The sequence below is a fragment of the Petromyzon marinus genome, chromosome 25 (genome assembly GCF_048934315.1).
Source record: "Petromyzon marinus isolate PM22_M1 ecotype Great Lakes invasive population chromosome 25, UKy_Petmar_22M1.pri1.0, whole genome shotgun sequence".
Taxonomy (NCBI): Eukaryota; Metazoa; Chordata; class Hyperoartia; order Petromyzontiformes; family Petromyzontidae; genus Petromyzon; species Petromyzon marinus.
In genome coordinates this window covers 10,119,625-10,132,408 of record NC_133691.1, presented here as the reverse complement: position 1 = coordinate 10,132,408, position 12,784 = coordinate 10,119,625, and the positions used below count along the sequence as shown (strand labels likewise).

At 45.8% G+C, this 12,784-nt stretch overlaps 1 protein-coding gene across 2 annotated transcripts; it reads right to left on the bottom strand.

The window, feature by feature from the left end:
* Positions 1 to 3,463: 3,463 nt before the first annotated feature.
* Positions 3,464 to 12,080, bottom strand: LOC116945858 (casein kinase II subunit alpha-like). 2 transcript variants are annotated; one of them, XM_032960463.2, is made up of 13 exons: positions 11,989 to 12,080; positions 10,445 to 10,589; positions 9,664 to 9,775; positions 9,450 to 9,551; positions 8,893 to 8,943; positions 8,584 to 8,643; positions 8,042 to 8,125; positions 7,649 to 7,759; positions 7,046 to 7,147; positions 6,837 to 6,937; positions 6,129 to 6,277; positions 5,552 to 5,632; positions 3,464 to 4,019 (listed from the first exon to the last, which is right to left on the bottom strand). In XM_032960463.2, exons 2-13 carry the CDS (start codon positions 10,543 to 10,545, stop codon positions 3,901 to 3,903), a joined length of 1,173 nt encoding a protein of 390 aa, XP_032816354.1. In that variant the 5' UTR covers positions 10,546 to 10,589; positions 11,989 to 12,080; the 3' UTR covers positions 3,464 to 3,900. The 2 variants fall into 2 exon arrangements, with proteins under 2 accessions (XP_032816354.1, XP_032816355.1); XM_032960464.2 differs by having other exon boundaries at positions 3,474 to 4,016.
* Between the last annotated feature and the right edge of the window lie 704 nt (positions 12,081 to 12,784).

The following is a 12,784-nucleotide window of genomic DNA, read 5'->3' as shown; positions in this document are numbered from 1 at the left end:
CTCTTTAACTTCCCTTCGGCTTAAAACGACGACATATTCGTTTTACACGCAGAGCATGATCGCACGCAACATTTGCGGTCAATTGTCGGCAGCAGGCATTAAAAGCCAGTGCGCACACTCCGTTATCGCCGTTCCGGTGAACTTTTCAAAAGGTATATATTGTACTCCTTGTTCATTGTGCACAGTATTCGTATCGCAGGGGTTTTGCTTGCAATAAACTTTGGCAAGTGGCTATCTTAAATAAAATTAACTGAAATGAAGGCTCGCTGTGACTGATAAGGTAAAACTGGTCAAACGTAGGTACGCAGAAACATGTTTTATTGTGAAATGTGGGTTTCAAACATTGGACAAAAATGTTATCCAGGTAAAATGGCCTAAAAAAATCAAACTACGCGTGAAAGAAAACCCACCATGCTCGAAATTAAGACAAAAATAAGGAATTGCGTTGGCAGTGATGCGCAGGCACAACACAAAACGTACCACATTCGTCATTAACACTGCCCTATAACAGGCTAACGTGTCGGGCAACAGCCCTTCTTCAGAGAAGACGGCAAAGCGAATGACTTAGTTAATTTCCTACCCGCTGATTACCCAGCACAGGAAAACACAAAACATCTCTTTAGAAATTTCAATCCTTTGATCCGGGCAACACCGCAAGTTGCCAGGACGCACGGTGGCCGCGCATTTGAAATGCAGCAACGGCTATGGCAACGCGACACCCAACGAGTGCACAATGGGGGGCAAAGCTTTATCACGTTTATTAAAGAACAGCGTTTACACCCCGGACCGTCTCCTCTCGTCAAACATCCACGCACACACACGCACACAGTCGCTGTTAAGGCGCAGCCTGCACGGGGGAGGGGAGGGGGACACAGACAGCACCAAGTGGGCACATTGCAGGGCGGCGTCAACATTCAAATCAAGTCAGACCTTCGCAACAGTTGTTATTACTACTGCACTAAGAATTTCTTCTCTTCTTTTTTCAGTATTACAAAATGTGTGTACTGTATTGTAAGCAGCCACTGCGACGAACGTGGGCGCACCGCCGACCATTCTCTGCGGCCGTGCGGATATCGACTTCCCATTTCCAAAAAAAATACTGAATTAACAGGATTCGAGTGGAGGCCCCATTTCGATGTCTTCAAGGTCCTCGTTATTTATCAAGATATCAGGAGCCGCCCCCTCTTCCCACCCCCCCCCCCCTCAAACAAAAAACACTAAAACGCGTGCATGTTCAACGACAAAACCTATTATGAGGACTCGTGGCCAGACGTTTTTGCGGTGGTCAGCACTGGGTAAGAGATGTTTGGCAATTCTCGTGACCAAAGCACCTTGTGTTCGTCAATAAATGTCATCCATTGTACCGTTTGGGTGCCTATGTTCTGAAAATGTTCGGTGTCAACTGGTGGCGAACTTTGGGGCAACTCGGGTTATGCCTGCATGGGCCGTTCTTTGGGAGCAACACATAAGCAAGCCGAACTGAACAGGCATGTCTGAGCACCAGGTTGGCCGCGAAGGCTGCCTCTGCACTCCCGCCACTGTTACCCAGTTTGACCATCAAAATGGTAGACGCTTCACGCATAGCATGGCCCAAGGTGGAGTTGGTGGCAAGAAAAGCTCCCATCGACTAAGCACTGCAAACACCGCTCTGCCTTGCACGCTGCAACGCATTAGTATGGGGGGGGGGGGGGGTGTTTAAGAGTGGCGCCACGCACCCGCACCCAACAGAAAATAGTAAGTGGTAAAGGACTTGCATTTTCGGTACGGAACTCGAGATACAATACGCACCGTGTACTTTTACACTATTTGGTCAGAATTGCTTAGTCGCGGTCACATGTGCAAATCACACAAGCGCTGTTTTACCAGTGTTCTCTCTTTTTAATGTGGTTCTTAAACATTTGGCGATCCCCTCCGGTCAATGCACGGGCGACAGGGAAATTCGAGGCGATGTTTGCAGCAGCAGCAGAACGTGAACGGTACAGATTCAAAAATAACAGTACTGTAATTTATATAGAAAAGAATCGAAATGTGACCGCTGGCCACTCCGATATTCCACACCCTGCCAGCCAGTGGAAGCAAACGGTGTACGCTACCACTACTCAACAGCACAAACGCATTTTCAGCCAAAGACCGGCAAGGTAACACACACAGCAGAGGGCCAGACCTATTTTCAGCAGATGCTTCCATAAACAGTTTGACAAGTTGATTGATCCCCGTTTTTTTACGTTTCATTCTCATTTAGTTTTCACCAAGTAGGCTGTTGTTGCAATAACCCATCCACAAAACTATGTGAACAGGTCATACTATGGCTATGGCGGTCTGCCCCAAGGTAGACCTTGATGCGTTTTAAGTTATTTTTACTGGCATTAAACCTTTCCAATACATAAACAGCACAGCACAGATCACAACAGGAGGGCCTTTTCTTCCCACGACAATCTAATTTCCACATTGATCAAGGTCCATTTCAGCCTGCTGCACATCGAGTAAGAGCGAATGAAGGAGTCTTTCAAAGGGACATTGACTTGCATGTCCGCTTGTACAATTGTCGATGTAACAAAATAAAAAATAATCCAATAAATAAACATCAGCGTTCGCAGGTTTCCAGCAGTTGGGAGGACATTCCATTCCATATGGAATCATTCATGTACACAACATAATTAGAAAAAATGATTTCCTTTAATGTAAATATTAGGTTTCACCCTTTTTAAAATTAAGCAATGTTCTCAAAGCATTATTTCCACAAGTTGGACGAATTGATATCCACATTTTTCAAGTGCTCTTTCTGAGTATGATATCTATTAATTCTGGAGTAAGGCTATTGCTAAGCACAATTAACCGTAAAATTAGTACTTAAGCATTTAAAAACTGGTTTAAGTTGACATCATAATAGCCCAAAGGCCAATATCAAAATAAATTATCACCTCAGCACTTGCACAGCCTAGCATGTTCTTTGCTTTTGCGAAATCGCCATTAATTTCTCATGATGCCTTTTGCACAGGAATGCAAAGCTTCCTTTCCGTACCCTATGTCATTACCACACACATCCTGGACTGCAGTACTGCTAGTTTTAAAAAGCCATGAAAAACGGAAATGTTAAGCACCAAAATGCAGAAAACTTTTTCTTATTGTAGTCACAAAAGATGCTACATGAATGCATACTTTTTCCTTGAAAATACGGGATAAAATAAATTTGGGGGAAAGAAAAAGGCCCCTAAATAAGGGATTTCAAACACTGGAAAAAAACAACCTCACTGCCTTTAAACACGTGCTTTAGTAAGGGAACTCCTTCCCGCCTTATGCATGTTTGAATAATCTTGGGCTCCTCTCAAAGAACAGTCAGAAATCATTTGGTGAACATGGAAAGGGTACAAAATTGTACGGCTCCACCTTTATGTCCAAATGGCAACGCTGGATGCAGGTCAAATCTACAGAAAACTGCCCAACCTTGATTAGATGCCTTTTCAGCCGATACTGAACATGTGAACATCAGCAGTCTCTCCACAAAAGTCCGTCTGCAATAACATATTTGTGTTGTACCCGTGAGGTCTTGTACGAATGTTTAGTATATATTGCAGTATATTAATAAAAAAAATAACAAAAATTTTTAACAATAATAATTAAACAAGACCCTTAGAAAATTCTAAACCTTTGTACGGCCTGTGCATCACGACAAACTGTAAATCGGATTTCCAACCAAACCTGAGGAAGCCAGCTCACCCGTTCCGGACAACGCCAAAACCTGACCCATCCCCCGCTTGCTTAATGACATTAGTGGCAGGTTGGGAGATTTCTGTTTTACAGTGGCTGCCCCAACCGATCGCTCGGTCTCGGCCGCACACACGTGTGGCCACAGCGGCCCATCGCGACATCCACGGGGCCACACGGCACCCCCCCCAGGGGCTACTGCTGTGACCCGCCGACCGCTGCTGCCGTTTGCAGGGGAGGGGTGGCGGGAGCCCCGGCGGGGGACAGCATGGCCCCCCCTGACGTCAGGCTCCCACGTGGTGAGCTCAGGCCTGCTGGAGAAAGATGTATGAGGGGAAGGAAGTGACTAAAGGGCATGGCAGACACACAGCATTACAAACCGCCCAAAATGTACCTGATCTCACAGTATAAGTTGAGTCTGGACAGTGCTTGGTTGGAGGGCCATGTTCACCAGTTGTCATATGCAGCTGTGAAGCTACAGGTGGGACAGTAGAGGGGAGTGAACCAAAATCCATTGCTATCTTGTATTTCTTTGCTCCACACCTTCACCAACCCACACTGACCAGAGAAATATGAACAAATAACCCCCACGACCTGCACAGTATGGGAAGGCCATTGCGGTCAGTGGACAAAGGGCTGTGAATGTATATGTTAACAGTGCTGATTTAGAGGCCCTCTGACAACTTAAATTCGGCACAAATATACTTACTCTTCCGCTGTGTTTTTTTCTGTGTCCTTTCCCCAAATATTATCCCGATTGCATTATTGGTGTTATTTTATTCAGAATGGCCCGAGGAAGTCGATATCACAACTATTTCTGAGATCCCTTTAAGCGACTATCAACACACTTGGGGGGCAGCACTTTCCCACCCACCCTGCTTCAAGGTAATGCTGTCCAGTGACAGTCATGAAGCTATTACAAATATTGTAGCTGGAATTAATCCAAATTAAGTGAATAATTTGTTGTTGTTGAGGCATTGGTGACCCAGCTGAGTTCATCACACTAAACTTAATCTGGTACAATAACAGCGGCTCTGACTTCTGACCCACACGGCCACCTTCATTTACACTGTTTCTATAAAACTATCAATTCAACTGTACATGTGCACCAGTGGGCCATCCCATGCTTTATACACATTCTGCCAGAAGTATTACATAAACAGTTACTAATGCAACACTTATTGCTTGGCCAAAATGTATTGTATACACTCTCCATTTGAAACTTATGGGCAGGACCCCGGGGTTCCATAAGCCCCCGGCTCTCGCATAAACTGATGCCACGTCATTTTATGTCTGTTGAAGGCGAACGATATGGCAATCTATTCCTCTCGACAAGCTCTACGTGATGCGCTAATAAAAGTTTGGTTTCTTCTGCGCATTCATCCTTGCTGCGCTTGCATATTACAACAGAATGATCCACGCCAGGTGGGTCATGGCGTTTATGTGCGCGGTGGGACAGAGTCGCCAAAAATAAATTACGATTTTGACTTCCGTTTATTTGAACCCCGGGGTCCTGCCATAAGGTTAATATATCGCAACACTGCACTGCTGTGTATAAATGCGATACATTGAGAATTATGTTACACTATGGGTTACACAACACGCAACAGTCTGCAAATAGCATTCAGTATCTATCCTGTGTACACTGTGGTAGCCAACATTGAACTGCATATTCAATATATTTATACGTATTAAACAGATCCAAATCATTTACCAAAGTTATTGACCAAAATAGGCATTTCAAATCATGCTGTCACTCGTACATTTTTCTGGCTAAAATAAGAAAATGTCACCCACGACTTGACAACAATGGCAATGATTTGCCAAGTCATGGAGCGATACAGACCTGGGGTGGAGCTTGGGGTCGTGGAGTTGCCAAACAAACCACTCATCGAGCCCTTCCTGCCGTGCTCCTTCACCACGGGGTCTGCCAAACACAACACAAACCATTTAAACGACCGCAACTTCACCTTCAAATACATACCAATGATTTGTTTATGCATTATGCTGAACCATTAAAATGATAATCAATTTTTTTAGGCAAAATTATGAGGGTCAGACTGAAAATGTCCATGTTTAACATGCTCTCAGTGTGAAAATAGTGTTAAATGGTAAAAAAAATAATCAGTAACCGTGGAAGAAAATTTGTTTCACGTGGAACATGGTTAATAATTTATTATTCCAAGTATGCCTGTGTATGGTCACATCACTTTATTTTCAACACACTTTACAAGCTCTAAATGCCAAGGTCCCAAAGACCAATGAGTAAGTATTATTTGCCACATTGGTGTAATAATATAACAGGCATGCATCATATCAGAGGGACATTAGAGAAGCAACAAGATACATCACACCGAGTGTGTGTATATAACCAACTTGGCAACGGCAATGTGCACGTTGCGCTGGCACCGTGTCAGACGTACAGAAGTATGGATGCTCCATGGCCTCACGTGGCGTGAGCCGGGTCTGATGGTCGTATCGCAGCAGCTTGTCCAGAAAGTCGAGCGCCTCGGGGCTCACTAGGTGCTGGTTCTCGCTGTGCACAAATCTCTCCCAGCGTTTACGCGAATGCCTGTGGGTACGTCGCAACAGAAAACAGTTGGCTCGCGTTTGTGTGGTTCACAAGCTGCAAGTTAATATTTCAGCATCAGTGGTGGGGAACATTTTCTTTCTTGATGACCAAAAATTACTTTTAAATACCTATTGTAGGCCACACATTACATACGTAGCTTTAGCCAATAAAATACATACATAATTAACAGTTCACTTTTACAGGGTGTTTGATGTACTAAAATTACAAATGATTTTGCCTGGTTTAAAAATATCCCCCCTCTACTAGCCAATTAATGTGGCCAAGATTCTTGCAGTGCTGCAAAACTATCGTTTGCAAGCTATTTCGAAGTGGTAGGCCTCGTGTGGCAAATGGTGGCATGAAATGAAATATGATGCAGCTTGTGGGCCCATAGGTTCCTCACTCCCTTTAGTTGTGAACACACCATAACATTCCCATAAGAAATGCAGCACAAACCATGCAATGGCTATTGTTTCACAAGCCTAGTTGCTAATGAAGGTTTGGTTGATACAGAAACCGTAACTTAACTACAGCTGAAATGAAGACCTGTGGAACTCACCTGCCCAGTATGTCATTGAAGCGTGGATCAAGATCGATATTGTACTTGTCGATGTATGTGTAAAGCTCTTCTGTGCCTAGCACGCGTGCGATACGCACGAGCTGTCGACATAAACACACATTCACAAAGAGTTCCACTGATGTTTTCAGCACACACTTGAGGTGTATAAAACACGTGTAGTGAGGAAGTGTTCAGTTTAAAGCTCTTACCTGGTCGTAGTTGTCGTGCCCATGAAAGAACGGCTCCTTGCGGAAGATCATGCTTGCCAGCATGCATCCAAGACTCCACATGTCAAGGCTGTAGTCGTACATCTGACATCACAAAATCAACATCTTAATATCATGGCCTCACCAATAGCCCCCCTGGGCAAAAAGTTTGACTACGTATGGTGCAAAAGAAGTTCAACATACATACAAAGGCCGAACTGGTAAGTAGCAACATAATTTGCTCATGACAAAATTACACAGAATGCACCTGATCTCATTAGAATATCATAATCTAAGTGGTGTTGAGCCAGGACAGTGGTTGGATCGGCAATCAGAATGCACAAACAGGTTATTATAGGCTGCGGAGCTACATGATGAACATCAGAGGGCAGTGCCGCACAATCCATTGTTGCACTACTTCGATGCTCCTCACCAATACCAACCCTCAATGGACATCTTTAAGTATGGCCAAATAACCCCTACAACCCGCACAGCGTGGAGGTTTGCATCCAGTAGATTGACATACGTGCTGTATGTGTACAATGTTATCTGCAGGAAAGTAGTTTGCCTATAATAATATACTCCACTGGCCCAGTATCCACCAACCTGATAGTCAACCAGAAGCTCGGGGCCTTTGAAGTATCGGGATGCCACTCTTACATTGTACTCTTGCCCAGGGTGGTAAAACTCAGCCAGGCCCCAGTCTATTAGCCGAAGCTGTAGAAAGACATCGGACGTACAGCACATCAGCATGGCTCAGCTGCATTTGCACAAGGCTGCAATAAAAGCTGTAGTGTAAAAACCCACAAATAATTGAGTTGACAGATGTCTATAAAACATAAGAATAAAGACAACTCTCATCGGAGCCTTATTACCAGGAGCTGAGAAACCAAGCCTTGTAGCAGCAGTGAAAACAGTACATGCATGTAGCTGTGAGCAGTACATCAATAAGTACTTGATCAGCATCTCTAACCATCTACAAAACTAATGCGTTGTTACCTTCCGGTTCTCGTGATCAATCATGACGTTGTGCGGTTTTACATCCCGGTGCATTATGCCCATGCTGTGACAGAAGTCGAGGGCCTTTGGAAAAATGGCAGCAGCAGAATACACATCAGACTTTCTCAAGCACAACATTATTTTCTCACGAAACTATAGGTCAAGTGAGACATTTCAACACTGCAAATTGCATCATAAAAGAACCTGCACTTTGGAAATTGAACTATGGTCTTTCCCCCTGACATAATACCTAAAGGTACACAGCTTTTTAAACTCTAAAAATCTACTGTCTCTTCCATAACTGTATTACATCATGCAGAGCATTGTGAATGGGCGATGTTGACAGTTGCACGTCAAGTATTCTTGCCAAGTTCTGTCAGCTCATGAAATACGAATGAAATTACAACTCGACAACAAACATTACAATTATAAGTCGAAGAGAATGTATTCATAATTCAGATGCAGGCATTTGTATGCCTTCAGGCTAGTGCTAAGCAACACAAGATAAGGTGTGGGATAGATGGATGGCATTAGTGCCTCACCTTCAGGATTTCATACATGTAGAAGCGAATGTCCTGATCTGTTAGCGTCTGGTAGAGTTGCTGTAACAAAATAAAAATATGGCCATGGAGGAAAAACCTTTCAACAGTTTTCTGGACATTTTGCACAAGAAAATACTTAATATTCAAGCCTAAAAAATTAACAAGTTGAACAGTGTACAGAAATTAATAGCTTACACAATTGTGTATATAGTGAGAACATGCAAAAGCAACAACTGTACACTACACAAAAAGCTACAAAAATACAGGTTGCCAAGCTAAATGAGCATGTGGGAGGTAAAAATGCATTACCTTGTAGTCTGTGTTGTTAACGTATTCAAATACCAGGGCCGGTGTCCGGGACTACAGAACAACACACCACATGCCCATCAGACCATGGCAGCAGGGTAAACAAACCAATGCAAACTTTCCATGCCATACCATTTCAACTACACAACAACAAAAATGTTAGCTTAATTATTAGCCAAAGCATGATTACATTATTTGTTTCACTTGTGTCCTTTTAAATGTTGAAAGGTTCTCGTAAATGAACAAAAATCTATTGATTTACAAGGTTTCCTGAAGGTCCTTCTGAGTGATGGTGGAAAAAAATAGCCCCACAGGAAAGACCCACAGACATCACCTCTGCTAAATAGCAGGGTGGATATTCGAATAATTGTATTGCTTAAATTGACGACCATCCTTCTCCTTGCAGCGCCATTTGAAGCAAACGATGGGGCTTTCGCCCTCAAGGACTTTAAGGACACCCTGCAGGCGCTTCTGTGCATATTTCTCAGTGTGCCCTGCATCATTGAGTGAAGGCAGCAGTCCTGCTCTGTGCAACAGCGGGCGTACGATTTAACACACACCACGGGGTCTTTGACGATGTCCAGTAGAGTGATTATGTTGGGACCTCCGCGCAAGTTCTGCAAGATCTTGATTTCTCGCTTTATCTTCTTCTTTTTGACTGGCTGCGCACACAAGGGGATTTGCATCAGCCACTGGCAACACTAAAATAGCACGAACATCCAACACCAAAGCTTGAGCGAGCAAGTGTGGCTGCAAGCGGTAATGCTTACCCACCTTGAGAATTTTTACCACGACCTTCTCGTTGTTGGTGATGTTTATGGCCTCGAACACCTCACTGTACTTGCCCCGACCCAGCTTCCTCACCAGCTGATAGTCGTCCTGGTTCCTGGAAAGTGTGAACAACGCTATATTCACCATTCAAGCATGCACCAACACTAGGTTGCGACCGCACCACCACACTCAGAAGCACAATGCACTGCACCGTCGTCTCCCAATCGAGCCCTCCCACATTACATGAACCAGGGCATTGTTTATTTATGCCGTACTCCCATACTCAAGGACAGTGGTTCACAGTGTGTCACATGCTCCTGGGATTTTTGACCAATGGTAATTTGACTATAAACCCAGGAGCCATCAAACAAGGAAATGCTTGACTGTGTAACAGCTATGTGCTTTTAAGCAATAAGGAACTATGGAGCAAAAAAACTCAACACCCGCCTACTGGACTAATGGAGCTACAACAGCCTGGTTTCAAAACAAGTTACTAACGATCTCAATGGTTCTAGCCAACATCTAGCCTGACACAAGCCTAAAATCTAGACAAAAGACAAGCAGCCATAAGGCACGCCACAAAGGGCCGGTCAACCAGACAGTGGGTGTGGGTCGAGATCGGGGGATTGTTCTGTTATATGGTAATTTGCTAGTAACAAAAGCAACATGTCAATGTGCCTGGACAAGAAAGTTGATATTATCATCAATTACACACGTATACATCAGAAATGTGAACAATGACAAATGAGATTAAAACGCCGATGATTGTGCGCGCGCTTCTTACCCCCACTCCACGACGTGCGCCTCATAGTCCCAGTAGTCTCTCGCCCGGTGCGAGTTGGCCTCGGCGTACAACTTGGGCCGGCTAGCCACGGGGCCCGACATGGCGACCACAGGCGGCACCCTGTCCGTGCCTCAGGGGAACGTGGCTGAGAGACGAGAGAGCGACGGGGACCGTGAGCGAGAGTGACGGTGGAATGAGGAAGAGCTGGCAGTGTGCTTTGCGCGACTAAGTAGCCCGTGGTGGGGTGGGGATATTAATGCCGATTGCATGGAGCCCCTTTCATCCTGGAGGGCGTCCTTAAAAGAAGCTTTGCCTCACACATTCCGGGGATCTGATTACGGGGAGCGATGGGATGCCCGCGTGATCTGGGTCTGGCCAGGTATTGTTGATATGTTGCATTGGGGCCTGGCCAGGTGGCTGCGTGGGGTAATACCTGATACAAGGTTCACGTTGGGTTTTATAATCAGGACGGGTGTAAGGGTCGGGTCAGATATAGGACATAGGTCGAGTATAGCCGGACACATAGCTTAATTACAATCGCCAGGCTGGTTACGGGGAATTTATACAAGGACTGCTGGTATAATAAAGGACAAGCACAGTACAAAGGCCAGCCTGGGAGTAGGGGCTCACTACAAAGTACGGCTGGATACAGGGATACGGATATTCGAACCCTTTAGAGGATGCGGTGAACAATTACGCCCTGCGATTGGATTCAACCACGGATAAAAAGAGACGTGGCACAGGATAAACGGCCCTGCTACTGGGTATATCGACCCAGCTTAGAGTATAGCGACTTGGTCAAATAATGTGTTGTAGAGTACAACAGGCCGTACCACAGAATCCAGATACGAGAGAAAATGTGCTATACGATCTGGCTGTAAGATATATAGCCCTATGGGAAACAGGAGCACGCTAGCGCTATTGTGGTACATAGTCCTACTATAAGACTACTTTCAGGGGGGTCCATATTGATAATGGATCATTTGGAGGTTCAGGCCAAACAGGACCCTGCCGTCAGGGTGTACCGGGCCCTACTCGGGGGCTTAAGGCGCCCCCCCAAAACATACAACGCCATTAGGGGGTAGAAGGCCCTACTAGGCGGTATAGGACCCGGTCAGGGTTATGGGACCTCGCTATTTAATACAGGATTCTTCCAGGGGATACAGAAACCTGCTGGGGGGGGGGGGGGTATAGGGTACATTTAGGAGACAGGGGGACCCCCGTTAGGGGGTACGGCACCCCTATAGGATCCAGCCAGGGGGGTAGAGAGCCCCGATGAGGGGCTACAGGGCCCTCAAGAGGACACAGCGATGGGGCCGGCACACGTGACCGCTAGGCCGGCGCCTCGTGCTCGCCTGGCGGGGAGGTCTCAACCCTCGCCGCGCCCGCGTTTCACGCAGGGGCGCCTCGAACCGCGGCGAATTCGCGACGCAACAAACAAAAAAACCGAGCGGAGGCGAAACCGGAGTGATTCTTTTCTCCATCGAGTATTATTTCATTCGTAAAAAAAAAGTGAATGGGAAAGGAAAGAAGCAGCCGCTTACGTCGCGACGCACGGCCTCGCTTGCGCTGCCCGGGCCGCCGTGGAGCCGCAATATGGCGGCCGCTCCCTCCCCGAGCCCCTCCACTCTCCCACAGCCCCTCCCCTCCCCCATTAGCCCCTCCCCTCCCCCATTAGCCCCTCCCCTCCCACCATTAGCCCCTCCCCTCCCACCATTAGCCCCTCCTCTCCCCCCATTAGCCCCTCCCCTTCAACTACTCTCCCTTTCCCTTAACCACCCCCCCTCCCCTCTTCCTAAACTCCCGCCCCCTTCCTCTTCCCCCCGCGACCCCTCCCCCTCCGCTCGAGCCCGATCACGTGACCGCGCGCGCCGTTCGCGGGAAAGCGCGCGCGTGCGTCCGCGTCAGTGGGGGAGGGGGAGTGTGGGCGGGAGAATCGATGTATTCATCGATTATAAGCGTGACTTTACCGAAATAAAAAACAAAGAGTATGAGATCCTTGCAGTCACGAAAGCTTCAAATCTAGAATTAATGTGATCTAATTATTTTATTTTGTTTTATTTTATCTACGTGACTTTGCCGAATAAAACCAAAGAGTATGAGCGACTAAATAATCGACCAAATTTATTAAAATCGACATTTAATCGATTATTGAGCGCAACATGCAAGCAACGTGTACGAATCGATTCAGGTGAATCTGTATTTAATTATTTCCTCGCCATTTAATTGATTGTGGCGTTTACGGGGTCACGATTCCAATGGCGAGATTCTCGACAATTGATTTTGTATTGATTTTGTATTGATTTGAAGCTTTCGTGACTACAGGAATCCATATACTCT

Bases quoted from the DNA above. Each gene is read 5' to 3' on its own strand.
- LOC116945858 (XM_032960463.2), bottom strand. From the start codon at position 10,545: ATGTCGGGCCCCGTGGCTAGCCGGCCCAAGTTGTACGCCGAGGCCAAC. The intron at 9,552-9,663 runs GTGGGTAAGCAT...TTGTGTGCGCAG, and splicing joins TCGTGGTAAAAATTCTCAAG to CCAGTCAAAAAGAAGAAGAT. The intron at 4,020-5,551 runs GTCTGTATCGCT...ATCTTTCTCCAG, and splicing joins GACCCCAAGCTCCACCCCAG to CAGGCCTGAGCTCACCACGT.